Source organism: Melanerpes formicivorus, unplaced genomic scaffold, assembly GCF_026170545.1.
Source record: "Melanerpes formicivorus ecotype bairdi unplaced genomic scaffold, bMelFor1.0.p_v2 SCAF_18, whole genome shotgun sequence".
In the NCBI taxonomy this organism is placed as follows: Eukaryota; Metazoa; Chordata; class Aves; order Piciformes; family Picidae; genus Melanerpes; species Melanerpes formicivorus.
In genome coordinates this window covers 11,781,394-11,798,097 of record NW_027142370.1, presented here as the reverse complement: position 1 = coordinate 11,798,097, position 16,704 = coordinate 11,781,394, and the positions used below count along the sequence as shown (strand labels likewise).

Genomic DNA, 16,704 nt, shown 5'->3' with positions numbered 1-16,704 from the left:
TGGGGGCTGTTCTCTTCTCCCAGGCAATCAGCACCACAACAAGAGGACACAGTCTCAAGCTGCACCAGGGGAGGTTTAGGCTGGATGTTAGGAAGAAATTTCTTCATAGAAACAGAGATTGACCATTGGAATGTGCTGCCCAGGGAGGTGGTAGAGTCACCATCACTGGTGGTGTTTAGGAAGAGGCTGGATGGGGTGTTTGGTGCCATGGTTTAGTTGATTAGATGGTGTTGGATGACAGATTGGACTCGAAGATCTTGAAGGTCTCTTCCAATCTGGTTAACTCTGTTCTGTTCTATTCTATTCCAACTCACAGTGAGCTGCTGTCAACCCTCCTGACATCCCATCCAAATGATTGCTGGCCTGCTGGCACACCAGTTCCTTCTGAGCCACGCAACTACTTTGGTATCAGTGAGCATGAATCAAACCAGAATCTTTTCTGTATAAGCCTTCTGTAATCCACGGTCTTAAAAATGTAATGCTGGGAGACATCACAAACATTTTGCAGCAATGCAAGGCAAGGAATTGAGGGGCTTTTAAAGTAACTCTGTTTATGATCTTGCAGAAGGAGATGAACCACGTGGGAAGCAAAGGCTGGAATCTTAATCCAGGGCTGCCATGGGAGTTATTTGCTTCCCTCCACGTTTAGCTCAATGCAACCCATGCTTTCCCTAAGCTCGTTTTGTGCTTTGTTTCCTCTGCAGGTGAATTCTACTTTGTCTCCTTCAGATAAAAATAATTTACAAAAGGGAAGACAGAAAGTGTCTGCTAACATTTTATAGCTTCTGTAGGATTTTTCCAGGAAGAAATGGGTTTCTATTATGGGAAAAAAAAAGATGATGATAAAAAGATGGAAAAAGAACCCTTCCATTTTGGCCACATTCCAAGGGATCTGATGAGTGCCTTTACCACTGCACTAAAACCAATAAACCCACAAACCCACATTCCAAAGGGAGCCATCTTCTTCCCCAGCTGGTTTTGTTTGGGGTTTGGGGTTTTTTTTCCTGTTGTTGCTGCTTTTGTTTGTTTGTTTTGGATGAGTTTTTGGTGGTGGTGAGAGCACAAAGATAAATTCCCCAATTCCTGCCAAAAGCCAGTAATACCCAGAATCAACGGTCCTCAAAGCACACAGGAGCTTCACAAACACTCTGTCTGTCACTCAGGGCAGGAATACTGACAACTGACTTCAAGATTCCTCTGAGGTGCAAACTGTGCCTGTCACAGTTTTGACAGTGTGTGTGTGTGTGCTGCCTAACTGCCCAGAGCCCAGAGATTAGAGCACAAACTCCAGCAGAAACAATGCTGCAGAAGATGACAAACGCACCCTTCTCAGCCGAGAATCCAGACAGCCTGCAGCTTCTCCAAAGGTGGGAGGAGGTATAAAATGCTACAGTATCACCCATCAACACTGTAAAAGCAAAAATCTTTTTGGGGTGAAAAAAAAAGAAAGAAAGAAGGGGAAAAAAAAAAAGATGTAAAAAGTGTGAAATGATGAATAATCATGTTCCCATACTTCAGAGAAAGCAGGGAAATAAACACGCTGTAAGATAAAACACTGAAGGTGTTCAGTCTCATGGGGAAAGAGCAGGGGCTCCAAGAGAAGAAAAACATCTACATTAAAGAGGTGGATAACAACATATTGTGATTTCTTTGGGATCTGCTTTAATACTGCATCAGAAAAGCACCTGAAAAGGAAGGGAAACCATCTCAGTTACAGGCAGACTGCAGGTGCTAGGTCTCCAATCTCACTACCCAAGTTTACACCTTGCAGGCCTTCTCGTATCACTTTCCAAAGCAGTGTCTACAATGAAAGGAGGCACACCAGCAAAAGCCAGGGTTAGGGGTGTTTTACAGGATTTGGGAGACCAAGGCTATACTCCCAAGCCAGTTATAGCTGTTCATGAGCAAATCAGTCCAACCAGGACCCACAACACACAGAGACCGCAGTGCAAGGTGCTCCTTAGATCTCCAGCCCCTTCTCGGCCTGAGGACACACTCCTTGCTTCCCTCGAGGCTTAGGCTCTTCCTGACCTTTATTAGAATAAAGCCAAACCAGGTTGGAAGAGACCTTCAAGATCATCGTGTCCAACCCATCAACCAATCCAACCCACCCAAACAGCTAACCCATGGCACCAAGCACCCCATCAAGTCTCCTTCTGAACACCTTCAATGACGGCGACTCCACCACCTCCCCGGGCAACCCATTCCATAGCGCAATCACTCTTTCTGTATAGAACTTCTTCCTAACATCCAACCTGAACCTCCCCTGGTGCAGCCTGAGACTGTGTCCTCTTGTTCTGGTACTGACAACACAGATGTTCCTAGTAGCCCTAGATCCCCATAGAAACTGCTCTCTCCAAAGGCTGTATGCGATCAGCAAGCCCCGCGGGGCCATGGTCAAATAGTCCGAGCAGAGTGCCTGCTCCAGGGTCACAGCACAGGCGTGCCCTTGGCTTCCCTTCAAGCTGTAGTGCAAAATAAAAGAGTTTCCACAGAATGGACTAAAAGGGATTTCCTATCAGTTAAAGCAACTCCCCACTTAAACTGAGATCCACATGCCCCCTGGCAGATACCAGAGCTCCACAGTGGCTGCTTAGCCACTCGGCGCTGTGGGTCCTGCTACCTGACACAACCCCTCAACTCACTGCAGTGTGACCACAGCATCCTCCTATTTCCACTTACTAGAGGCCCTCTGGGAGATTCGCTGTGGCAGCAGGAACTACACAGCTATCTCACAGAGGACTTGAGTAGACCAGCTCCTAATGTGAGAGCACTTTTCTCCAAGGAGCTTTTGGTATTTTTAAATGATCAACTGAAGTAGGTGGCTGAATATCAACACAGGAGTGATGATAGGACCCACACACAAGATGACACTTTTTCCTCCTCTGTCATGGCAAGTTAACTACCAGAGCAGTAATCAAGACTATATTTCTACATACACAAGAGCTCCCACTGACATAAATCTGAGTTTAGGGTGAGCTAGAGATACATAAAAGTCATTCCTACTAATAGGCACATTTTGAGCTGTCAGCAGTGATTTGAGTACAACACTTAGTGTGGAGAGACAGCCATAATCATTCCATATGGGGTTGGACTCGGTGATCCCTTCCAACCTCTAACCTTCTGTGATTCTGCGCTATTAAATCAGCCCGCAAGAAGACGAAGGTCAGCTGGACAAAAAGCAAGTCAAACCTAAAAGCCAGTACTTGTCAGATGGAAAAGGACAAAACCAGTTGGAAAATATTTTTATTTCTTTTCAGATGGCTAAGAAAATTTACAAACAATGGTGGTGTAAAAAAAAAATTAAAGGAAAGAAAGGGAAATAAAAGAGAAAAAGACACCCTATAAAAAAGAAGTTGACATCATTTCTCAAGCTATAGCATCAAATGAAGTTACAGAGCAACAAGTGTACAGTGAAAGGCTATTCAAATTAGTATTAGCTAATTAGTGGAAAATGCAGTAAGTCTAATAATTAAGCTCTACAGCCAGCTCAGAAACCCCATAACAATCCAACAACATTCTCAGCTTAAAATACACAAAGAATTCATCTCTGCAGTCAGCTCTGGCACTGAAGTCACCTAGGCAAAAATGACATGGCAAAGGCACAGCTTGGGAGGTTTGTGAAGGAGGACATCTTGAGCACATTCCAGTTAACACACAGCAGAAAGCAAAGCTCCCTGCTGGCTGCTTATTCATCCCCACTATCTCACATGAAATGCAGTGTAGAAAGAACAGAAGCAAAATGCAGTGACTGTGTTCATGCTGGTTCTGTTTTTCATCCAGAGTGAAACACAAAGGTTTCCTTGCCCTGTTTTCCTGTTTGAACCTTGGCATGTCCTCCCTATGTTCATCACCATCCTTATCATGAGTGGAGCAGGTGGTTCTTAAGCAAGTCAAACCCAACCACAAACACTACCATGTCTTCCACAGGTGCATGCCTTCATCCTACAGCCTGGCTGCACTCTTCACATGCTGAACTTGACACACATCGAGAGCATGCCCACCGCTAACCTCAGTCTGGCAAAGTTTACACACAGAGCACAAACCAAACCAATGCTCAGATCCTTGGCTACTGCTGCAGACTTTCCTCTGCTCAGGTCACCCACTCTAAATAGCAAGCATTTAAAAACCAACACCACAATTTAATTAAGAGCTTAACTTGAAATTGCAAAGGAACTCCAAACACTGGCATGACCAAAGTCTTTTGAACATGAATAAACATGAACTAAATAAACATGGTGTCTTCATTAATCTACAAATCACTTCCTGACCCTGAATATATCTTCACAGCAATCACAGAATTCCAGGTTGGAAGGGTCCCCAAGGATCATCTGGTCCAACCTTTGTCCATATTGTGTTCAGAGCACAAGGCAGAATACTTGTTTTTCAGTTAAAGCAGATGGATTTGTGCTTCTTATGTATTCATCATGAGAAAAGCCAAAGTTGGTGTCCACTAAACACAGCTAAAATAGCTCATCTTGACAGTTCAGGGCATTGTAATCAAAAGGTTGTTTTTTCTTTCAAAAGTAAAAAAAACAAAGCCACAAATCATTCCATTAATGAGACTTCCTTCCCAACTCCTTACAAATGGGCAGCAAGAAAAAGATAAGCAGGTGTGCATATCTCACCCTAAACCAGGAGTTAGTAAGAGGGTTGCACCAGTCTTTCACTTCAATTGGGTTAAATATTGTCAGTTCCTAAAATTCTTGCCAAGGGATATTAGAAATACCATGAAACCTGACAGCACTCTGCAAAAAAAAAAAACCACCACTAGGTGGGTGTGGATGCTGTTGGGGTCACCAGGTAGTTAAAGGAGTGACATAATTTACCCTTTAATGGCTTTGAAGACGTACAAGGGAATACTCCTTCTCAACTCCCTGTCTGCCACGGAAATCCAGAGTAACCTTTGATAAATCTAAACTGACAATTCAGATCACCCAGAAACATGTAGACCATGTGAGCTAACTGTACTTTAACTACTACCTTCCTCACTACCTGTAACAACGCCAGAGCAGAGCCCTTCTAGGAATCAGTGGTGCCCATGTTTCCCAGCTTCTCTCTAACTGCAGGAAGCCAGCAGCAGATTCTCTGCCCTGCAATGCAGGAAACGCGGAAGTGTGAGGCTGAATCTCAGGCTCTCACATCCTACCAAGCTTCCAGTACTGGACTAAAGGACTAATGAGGGCCTTTGGTGGGGCTGGCAAGGATGGTCCTGGAAGAACACAGATCATTGCGAGTGTAGACACAACCTGCCACATCAGTGTCAACCCCCCATGGAGGCTACACGAGCAGACACCATTTTCTACTTTTCAGACATGTGAAGGCAGTCAGTGGTGCAAATGCACGAAACAGCCCACGAGAAGAAAACAATCCCTCAAATTTTATCACCTTTCAGTTTTTCTTTCATAACTTCCAGCCCTTTTCACAGCAGTGATTGCTGTAATCTCGCATGCTCAACTGAAACGCACACACTCCAATGGCAGCAGGCGGTTCCTCACACAAGTGTCTCTCCTGCTGAATCCCTGCTTCACACATTCCCTAATTTGAACACTCCCTATAACCTTCCCAGTCTTTCAACAGCTCACTAACACAAGCAGCTTTACCTTCTTCCAGTTCAGCAAACACATTGACAAAGATTCTTCCCCAGAATGGCTGAAAACAGAATCTCTTCATGCAGTGTACAGTGAATACAATATATAGTGCCCTCAAAAGCCAGGAATTTAGCAGGCTCAAAAAGAATTTATGAGAGTATCAAAGTCCTAGTAACTAGCAAGTGGTTCAGAAAGGCATAAAAATCTCCATCCTTTGAAGTCTTTATATGACTGGTCATCAAAAATAATTTTGTCCTGCAAATACACAGCCCTGAGAGCAGCCCACTGATGGGTTTCTGTATAATTCCTTTACAGTATCTGTCTCTGGCTAGTTAGAATACTGCCTTAGTTGAGCTGCTATGGATTGCCAGGCTGACTTGATTATCTTCTCTTCCCTCAGTGAGAAGCTTTGCTAATCTGGCTTCTTTGGCAAGACATGCTCGAACCACAATGGTAAGCAAAAGAAAAACATCCATAAAAGGAAAAAGAAAAATATCAGTGAAAGAAAAATACACACAGTGGTCACCTTAAGAGCAGCAACATAACTAGCTGAACTCCCTTCTTGTGAAATACCAGCAGCAAGGCAGATCAGTATCCTTCATGCTAGATAATAACTATATGACAAATTCAGCCTCCTCGGTGCCTGCAAAGTTCCTACCTCTGTCACGGTAAGCCACTCACATACACCCAAAGCCAAAACTGGCCAGTTTAAAAGTCATGATTGATGGCCTCAGGGTGCTAAGCCTCTCAGCTTGAGCATAACCAACACAAAAGTTATTACCTGTTCAAACTCCAAGGGAAAAGATAGTACTTATGACCTGCAACTTAAGTCATTTTAAATGAGTCATGCCATATTAAATAAGGCTTGTTAGCATCTGCTCAGCGCTGGGTATTTACCTTTAGTCCACCACAGACTGGACAAGATGAAAAAAGAGCTCTTGTCATCCCAAGGTGGGGGTTACATGTGTCATAGGGGTCAGCTGAGGCCCCACTAGGTGGTGACAACTCACTACTTTTGGAGTCTGACACCTGTCCTTGTGCTTTTGTGTCTGACCACCTCGAGACAAAATCCACATAGGTCTCATCACTGGAGTCCTTGCTGCTTTCTGCAAGTAAGGATGAAGGCCTCCCTCTGTCCTGTCTGTGCTCAGATACCCTCCATGCTTCCAAGTGGGGTAGTAGCAGTTTTGGGTCACTAGCACCTTGAGGTGGCAGGGCCTGGTCCTTGGGTAGCGTGGAATCTGCACTCTTCGGATGAGCATCTTTGGAAGCTGCCTGTACCAAACTCCTGGGTGTATCATAAAGGTGCCTGAGAGAGCTGGGCACCTGGTACTCTGAGCCCACACCTCGCTGGGGCTCACTGTGCAGACAAGTACATAAACTCTGATCCGAAGGGAAGTTCAACGGCAAGCTCAGCAATGATCCAAACTCATCGCCATGGCAAATGTCCAAGCTCCCAGCATAGGAAGAGAAGCTTCCAGAGTAAGAAGAGTGACTGCCAGTAGCAATTCCACTGTCCGAAGAGCTCTGACGGCCTATTTCCTGTAGCTGTCTGGATCGCAGGGGCTTTGGAGGTGGTTTAGCGGCGCCGCGTGCCCCTTCTGGAAGGGTCTTTTCCTCCCCGAGATGAATGCCCTTTGCAGCTGCCAGCCCATGGCTCTCTTGAGAAGTGCTGGCAGAAGACTGTTCAGGCCAAATTGTCAGTCTGCTTCCAACACTAACATCCGAGTGGCTGGTATCTGAAGATGAGCTTGAAAGACTTCGGTCGTCTCCTAGAAGAGAAGAAAACACATCAACCTGTGTTTAAAACACAATCCACAGGCTGAAGCATGGCAACTATGGACAGAAAAGACCCCAAGGTTCCATTTGCTCCTATTAAGGGGAACCTCTGTCAGAAAGGCAGAATTGCTGCAGTAACTCTTAGCCTCGCAGGCAAAATGCAAATGGTTCCCTTGCCATAACATTGACCCTGAGGTGGGGGGGGTCAATCACCCACAATGATTTCAGGGTTCAATTTTTAGAGTATATGCACCAATTCTCCCCTTTTCAACCAGATTTTACTTCTATAATGTTATTTTGGTTTATTTTAGACACTCTTATATCACAGGCAACGGCCAAAGTCCCATGCTCAGAATAGCTGAGAATGCCCTGAAAAAAACCTTGTACTGTCACCCAAAGTCATCTAAGACAGTTCCATGTTTCCATTTGATCTGAATCAGCCAACCTAGCATCTAATTTTCACTCCCCCCCCCCTATTTAAATCTTACATGAATTAAAGTGAATGTTACAGAGACCTCAAAAGTACAAATCAAACTTAAGACTGTCCTGTTCCCTCCTCTGAGCTCTCCTACACTGCACTTCTTCACAATATCCATACCATATGCAGCCATATCCCCCTCTAACAAAAACAATTCAGCCACAAACCGTATTACTCAGCAGTGTCAAGACTAAGGTAGCCATGGACACATATGCAAGCACATAATTAAGCTTCTGAGGATCTCCACAGGGCCATTTCTAGGCTTGTAGGCGTTAGTGTCAAGAGCAAAGCAGATGTTTTGGGGCTCTAACATCTGCTATTAAACAATTCCAATGGCAGCTGAGAGCAAAGGCCCTTTTATAAATCCAGTGCTAGACACCAATTCTACTTTGATACCTAACCAGCTCCAGAAGGGACATGCACAAACAGCACTACAAAGAGCAATAAGAACACTCAGCACCAAAGCACAAAACTCCCAGGTTTTTACCCCTAAAAGCTGCTGTAAGCCTGAACTACACAAGCCAGTCCATCTCACAGGCTGGAGTCAAGCACTTAAGCAGATAGCAAACTTGATGCAGACAGCTCTTTTGAAGTTGCACATGCACAAAATCAGGAGGATTCTGAAGGATTTTCCTCTCTTAATTTTGTTTGATCCAAAGCTCACCCTGCTTAGCTGAAAAGCCCCAATCACTATCAATGGACTCTAGACAATGCTCTCAAAGAGCTGCCTCACAAGCAACAGCAGCCAAATCCTGACTGTTTCTCTATTTTCCTTCTAAGCTCAACATCTCATAATTCTCTCCATAGGATCATTTCTAAAGCCTGAGGAGGAGGAGAGGGAGAAAAGGAAAGCCCTTTATTTAATTGGAGATATTTCTTACCTCCACTGCCCTGGCGACTTGTATGGGACAGCAAGCTCAAACGCTTTTCTAACTGCAAAGCTTCATGAGTCAATCTTTCCTCAGAATAGGCTGGATTTGCACTTGGATCTTTCAAAAGAAACAGAAAATACATAAACAAATGTGAAGAAACATGGCAAATGTATAGAAAGAAGGAAAGAAAAGGCATATTCTTATGTTAGATATTCTCATGTTCCTATCTTTGATCATCTACTACAGGAAGGGAAAGTGGTGGTCAAAATGTGTGGGACACTCTGCCTATGAGCACAGCCTGCAGGAATGCAACATAAGAAGTTAAACTTCTAAGTGTCAAAGTCTTTCAAATATGGTATCCCACCACTGTAAGGGTTACCTCCAGGGACAGAACCCTGGAGAGCACAGGACAGAAGACAATAGATACAGATACTTAACATTCAGCAAGCAGAGGAGCTAAAAACCACTAGGGGACCTCTAAAATGTGTCCTGGCTTCACTGAACTCTTTGGGACTTTTAGCATCATGAAAACTGAAGTCTTCATCCTGCAAACTTACACTAGCAAATCACAGGGATTAAAATGATGCCATCCAGTCCAGATCACCTATTTGCAAAGACATTGCTTTCAAGTTTGACCTTCAGAACATCATGAAGTTCAGAAGCCAGGGCTTAAAGAAACAACTCGGTGGCTCCCTGTCTCCATGTTTAATACAAGTTAGAACGGTAAAAAGCACTCCTAAAATGTACTGGGGGGCATTTCCCTCACATATTTTGGTGAGTTTGCCATTCCAATTTAAATTACTTCACTGAAGAAGGCTTATTCCATTCCAACACAAAGAGAAAGCCCAGAAGTTACAGAGAATGTGGAAGAACTTTCACCAAACAGGCCAGTTTCCTCTAAATCATTTTGTTTCCAGCCAGGCACTGCAACAGAGCCCGATGCTGGAAGCAATCATAGCCATTATCCCAAGAGAAATCTGACAGGTTTCTGCAAACAGCACTGTTTCATGTTCAGCAGTTGCAAAGGCCATGGTCTGCTGCCTTGTTCATCATCAGAAGCTTCAGTAGCTCTTATTAACTACATAAGGAAAGTAAATAATACCAGACAAAACAGATTAGCCTCCTCACAACCCCTGTTCTTGTATATCTGATCAAACGGGTAGTAGCTGCACACCACAAACATTTAATCATTGAAATATTTAACAAGAGGAAAGAAAGGATGAAAAGGGCTGCACATTCCTGTGATTCAGTTAGCTAACATGAAGAAAGGTGTCGTTTTGTCTTGTTTTAAAAGACTTGGGTTTGATGGCGTCAACCGAGCAGTCAAAGCAAGCTCACAGTCAGGGGAAGGAGCATTGCCAAGTGAGCTGAAGCTCCATGGGAGCTACCCAAGACACAAACTGCCTCATCTCTCCTCACTAACAACGTTCACTGTCTGATCTGTCCTGGATCCGAGTGCATCACAGGAACAGAAGTGACAATGCTGAACTTTCCCATGAAAGGGGGTTCCATCTTTAGCAGTCTGCGTAAGATTAGCATAACAACACAGACACACACACAGAGTCCTTCTGTATCAGCATATGCTGGAAATCAGTGCTGTTCTAACCAGGACAAGGCAACAATGCTTGTGGCAAATAGGGTCTGTGACCTGTGTCTCCCAGCTCAATGTCAGCCTGATGTCAGTGTCTGACACTTTCCAAAGCTAACTTGAAAAGGAAAGAGGACTATCTAATATGGATTATTTCACTAGGTCTGCATTCCCATTTGTCCTGCAACACAACTCATATCAGGCACCGACTAGTTCAAACCTGTGTAACTGCTTGCTTAAGCAAAACCCCCAGCGCTTCCACAAGGTCCTTTGCCAAAGCAAAACACAAGATTTTGCCACCAGCACCTAGGGTGCAACTCAAACAGGTCTGTGCAAGGATATGGCCAGTGGCATACAGGGTTACAGCCTGCTGCTTCAATCTGTTTTTGCATGTCCTCTGCTCCAGTTACTCTGCTGTGTGTAGATAAATGCCCGTGTGTCCAACAAAGATGCTCTGTGAGTACTCTGAGTACAAATATGGTATAACAGATCAACAAATTGGTCTGGGGCCCTGAGCAACATGGGCAGGAGGGGGTTGGGAGTCGATGATCTTTAAGGTCCCTTCAAACCCAAATCATTCCAGGATTCTATGAAACTGGTCAAGCCAAGATGTGATACTAACCTTTCCCACAGCTACAGAGCACAGCAGGTTTCACCCAACAATATGAAGTCTCTGGACATACTGTCTGACCAACAGGACTGAAAGACTTTTGGTTAAACCTCCCTTGAAGGAGAAAAACATGTGTGTAAAACTGGGCTCAAATTATGTGCTGTGACCTCTCTTCACCAGTTTTGTGGAAGATTGATCAGAAAAACCTTGTCTTAGGAACTCCTAGGAAACATCTAGAAAAACAGCTTGATAACCTGCCAGACATGGAGAGACTTTAAGTCTTAGGCAGCTAGTAACAATGACAGTCCATCAGTCTTACTGAAGTCTTTATCTTGTCTTGAATTTTCTCTGCTAATAAGCAAGAGCTTCTATGGAAGACAGACCCAGTACTGCTCTTCAGAAGGAGGAGATTCCTGTTCCAGTGGTTTTAGTTACAGACTAGCAAGCACTAATAATGAGGTTCTGCTATAAGACCAGACTAAGGACTGAAGTCACTAGCAGCCACCTTTTAAAGACCTGTCCTTACTGAAAGGCATAACTTACAACCTCCTGACACAGGAATGTAGAAATATGGCCTAAAAAGCCCAAACCAAACCAAACAAACAAAAAACCCACCACAACCATAAAACCTTGGGGGTTTTTTAACAGTAAACTTGGCTTTGTTAGCATCATCCTCTATTCTGTGCATGCACAACACAAAGCCTCCAAATAACTGTGCAATAATTTGATCTATTACTAACTCAGGAGGACAGAAGCAGCAATACTGAGACAGCTGTCCAACGAAGTTCAGACAGCTTCTGCCCACACAACATCCTACAGGAGCTCCAGCACCTCCAATTAATATCTTCATTTCCCAAATTAACAAATGCATCCTAGACCATAATTTACTCCATGGAATACAAACAGTTAGATTCACTCAAGTCCTTCCATTAAGAAAGTGTTTTCTCATTTTCCAACCAAATATGGATCCCTTGCTATGAATAAACATCTTTCATGTGAGGCAAGCACTGAAATCATCTCAAACACTGCCTTGGGGCAAAAGGGAAGGATGACATTTAAATTGGCTGGGCTAAAAATGCCTCTGATGGAGATTTTATTTTTACAGTACGTTGGTGGGTATTCAGTAAAGCCACATCAGCTGCTCAGGGTGGGAGATTTTGAATACTTCAGGAGCATGTGAATGAAGTGTCACAGTAACTCAAAGCTCCAGGGTTGGTCAGTAAGCACCTGTCAGGAACAAAAAAAATGTGCTGTATCAAGTTAAGTAAGCAGCTCCCTAAGATATGCTTGATTCTAAGCATCTTTAAAGTGCAGCACTTCATTAAACAAAGTTGGTTAAGTCAGGCTGAACACCTCTCCTTTCTTTCTTCCTTTGTAACTGTAGGCACGCCTGCAAATCAGGCCTGGACCCTCACCTTCATGCTAACACCTCCACACCTTGTAAGATGTCTGGAGGAATGAAAAGAGGCCTTAAAACTTTGAGGAGGATCCACTTGCTACCAGTATAGCAGAAGGCAGCCACAGAGCTGTCTTGCAATGGCCAAAGGTGCATCAAGCTTCAACAAAGAGCATCAGACAGATCCTCGGTAAGCAACACTGCACACTCTCCAGTCGATCACAAAGCAGCCTGAAAGAGCTTCCAAAATCAAGAGAGCATCAAGACTATCAACATCACACCTGGGGTTTTCTCAGTCTGCATGACTAGACTGTCCCATAGCTATAGTTCAGAGAGCACTGAGCTGCCCACTGATCAACAACAGCACTGAAAAGGCTCTTGGGCCTTTGCTGTGTTCATCTTTGAGATTCAAGATGAATCTTGCCAGTGAAAAGAAGGAATTCAACACACAGCTGGCAAACAAACAGCTCTCCAATAGTGTGCATGCCAATTCAGTATGGATTACAAAGCATGCAATCAGTGACTCACAACTGTGGCAATACCTAGACTTCTGTCATGACAACAACATAGGGTTTTCTGCTCTGTTTTCTAAATATGTTCCCAATTAACAACAACAACAACAAAAAAAAGAAGAAGAAAAATAAAATGGGGGGGACTATGCAAGCAGCTAATTACACCAATTATCCTCCAACCAGTAGCTGGGGAAAACAAGGCAAAGATACCCTGTCACATTTCAGACCGTTACTTGAAAGGCTAAGCTGCCTAAAACCATCTACAGATACCTACACTACCTTTGCATTCCCACTCAGTGCCATCTGTCTTAAATTTGAGACCTGATCTTGCAGCCTTTAACAAATCCAAGCCTCCAATCAGCTGATTGAGTCACCAACAGGAGTATTTTGGTACGACTGTGCAGAATTCAAGTACCACACAGTAGTAAACTGTAAAACATCTCATGCTCTTTTCACTTTCCCACTTTGTTTTGCATGTGCACATAATAAAGTGATTTGTATCATGTCTCTATTCATCTGGCACCCATTTCCAAAAAGCCACAGAATACTTCAGGTTGGGTCTCTGGAGTTCTCAGGTCTAATCTCATCTATGAGAGATCAGACCAGATTTGGATACTTTGCAACGGTCAGTGAAGTTTGAGTTTCAAAGCACAGCAGTCTCTTGACATATTTTATAGAGTACATAATAAAAATGCATCAAGCAATCATGTACCTGTGAGTAAGTAAAAAGGAAGTAAGGTATGTTTTTGTGTGTTGGGGTTTTTCCCAAACTCCAAGCCTGAAAAGAAGATATGAATCTGGTACTTGAGCAAACACCCCTTGCACATGCAGTTTACAAGCTCCTTTTGGATACTGGGCATTTTACTTGTGTTTAAAGAACCACTGTGGCAAGTCAAAGTGGGAACACTTGGCATTTTCCAGTCTCTACCAATTCCTGATAATTTCATCAATACTTCAGCATTCCATTTAACTATAATGGTTGAGCTGTTTGCACATAAAGCCATTGCCTTCATTCATCACCCTTCCTCCACAGACAAACTAGATGATGACTGCATAACGTCCAGATCATGTTTGTGCTGTGGGCATTGGGGTCCACTGCCAATGCGACACTTTGTCACCACATCACATTATTTTCTCTGTAAAGCTGCCCTTTGGCTATTATTCTTTCTTGAAAATACCTAAGAGTTATTCAAGCATGTTTCAAGTTCAAGGTGGAAAGGTAGAGGCAACAGCAAGTGGCCAAATTGAAAGAGCAAACTGGAGATAAGGCTGCATCTCATAAAAGCTCTTAAATTAGACATAAATAAAGCACAACTGAGGCTGTGTAGCATTCTCAACTGAAGTAAGCATGAATAACAGACTAGGTGGTTTTTGGTAGAATCCTCAATCTGGAAGTTTTCATCTCATTACCTGAGCTATGCAGATGATTCATCTATTTAGCTAATCCTTTCAAAAGGTTGAGTGAATTTCAATCCTCCTGCTAGATACAGTATGCAGCTGGCAGAGACATGACCTTTGCAAGCAATACAGTACATTCTGTGTAACAGCAGACTTGATAAGGACAATTAGTCTACAGATGAATCACTAGTTATGTACATGTTCCTTTGACAGGTCTGTGCAAGCTTCTGCACTGGATAATACATGAAGGGGAATACAAAAAAACCAAACATTTTCTATGCAAAGATGTGGGGTGACCACAATGTGGAAGAGGAAGGGGTAAGATACAGAGAAATGCAAGTTAGAGGGGTAAAAGTATCTTGGAGAAGGGCTGCAGAGGAGTCAGGAAGAATGTGAGCACAGTTCCCTAGAGAACACTGCTCCTGTCCAGGGAAATGAGGTGGCTGAGTACATCTTCACCTCATGTTAGCAGCAAGACTCAAGGACGGAAAACAAATGAAACAGAGCTCAGAAAATAGGTTTTCCCTTACCAAAAAAAAAAAAAGGCCAAAACAAAAATCACCAAATCATCCCCAGGATATTCCACATCCACTTGGTGCATTTCAGTGAGGTCAGAGCTCTCGAAGGAGGGTATGTAACCTACAAACTCCAGAGGTGATAACTAGGATGCAAAACTATATTAACTTCTGCATAAAAAAAGGATTTTTTCAAACAGCACGCCATGTAAAATTGAAATAATGGAAGAAAATGTTCTAAAAAAGCCAAAACAGAGTAATTTTTTGGAGGCTTCATTTTTCAGGCCATCAATTTTTGTGAAGTGCAGGTTTCAGGAGCTGTGTATTTAGGATTCTGCTAAGACTTAGTTCTAAGTGGTTTGGATGAATTCCAAATGCCCCACAAGTTAAGTTTCCCATTAAACTGTCAAAAAAGCAAGGCAGACAGAGGTGCAAATCCAACTGTCTAAGTTTAAAAGTAAAGGTTAAGGTTTCTTCCAATTCAAATTGCCATATTTCAGTAGTGTAAGGCCCCCATCGCCAGCCACATGAATGAGCCACAGCAGCACGGGCGAAGTGAGCACATTCAATTGATAAATCTGTACTGTGACATTTCAGAATGAAAACCACTTTGCACTTTCCACACCCTTGGGGCCTGCAAGCTGTTCTTACAGTCACAGCAGTAAGTGCTAGACATGGCAAGTTCCTACTTTGCTGGGTTATTCTATACTTCCTATATTAACCTGGTAGGACTGGACGCAAACCAAAAGGGCCTTTCGTCGGGGAGATGCCACGGACGATACAGTCGAACAGAAAGCTGATCTGCTCTCCTTCAGCACAAGAAAGGAAAAAAACACCAGCCCCTGCAAGAAAGCACAACATAAATATGTGGGTTTCACCTGGATTTATTAGAAATGCAGTTAGCTGAAGCTATTTATAATAGAGCAGTCAAAAGAGTCTAAATAACAGGCCATGAAAAGAGATCGACAAGACACAGTTCACCACAGAAGTAAAAAGAACAAATCCAGATCAATATGCACACTGTATCACAAACATGCACAAATTCAGCAGTTACCTTATCACTTTTGATAGTTTTCTGAGATTCAGGCACTTACAGCAAAGCTGAAATAAAAGCCATTCTCTCAACAGCCCTGTGTTACAGAATGACAGGGATTGGAAGGGACCTCTGGATATCATCTACATCAACCCCTCTGCTGAAGCAGGTTCACCCAAAGCAGGTTTGAATGACTCTAGAGGAGACTCCACCACCTCCTAGAGCCTGTTAGAACCTGTTTCAGTGCTCTAACACCTCCAAAGTAAAGAAGTTCCTCTTCATGTTTAGATGGAACTTCCTATGCTCAAGTTTGTGCCAGTTACCCCATGTCCTGTCACTGGGAACCACTGGAAAAAAACCTGCCCCCATCCTCCTGATACCAACCCTTTAAGTATTTATAAGCATTTATGGGATTCCCCCCTTCAGTCTTCTCTTCTCCAGGCTAAAAAGCCCCAAGTACTTCAGCCTTTTTTTTCCAGAAGAGAAATGTTCTAATCCCCTAATCTTACTTACCCCTAAAATTTTGTAGATTAAACCTTAGCTATTCAAGTGTCAAGGGTACTCCAAGTGTCCTCACCCAAATGAGCCAAGGTAACTCTACTTTTACCCACTTGTAACCAAAAGCAGTTTTTTATATCCCAGTGAATGAGGATTTGGTTATATTGCTGGATTATAGTATAAATTTTCCTAGACTAAATCCAGTGTGCCTATTCTTAACAGAATGTAACACAACTCCACAGGTTGTCATCAGATCTTTACCCTTTGCTCTACTCTGTTATTTTGCTTTCCATTCATTAAGAATAGCCCCAAGCAAAATTAGAACAAGAATCACTAAATAAACAAACAAGTTCTGAGCTGTATTATGCATGGCTACATGGCCAACACACAAGGCTAAAAGTGCTCCACAGAACATTGGGCTTGAGGATTGTCAG

The 16,704-nt window shown here is 43.2% G+C and overlaps 1 protein-coding gene across 1 annotated transcript in view; it reads right to left on the bottom strand.

The window, feature by feature from the left end:
* DOK7 (docking protein 7) overlaps positions 1-16,704 on the bottom strand; it is a 50,704-nt gene that overhangs the window by 23,858 nt on the left and 10,142 nt on the right. The window contains exons 5-7 of the mRNA XM_068149645.1: positions 15,462-15,581; positions 8,730-8,837; positions 6,489-7,363 (exon numbers count right to left, since the gene is read on the bottom strand). Coding sequence (XP_068005746.1) covers positions 6,489-7,363; positions 8,730-8,837; positions 15,462-15,581 — 1,103 coding nt within the window. The remainder of the gene's footprint in view (positions 1-6,488; positions 7,364-8,729; positions 8,838-15,461; positions 15,582-16,704) is intronic.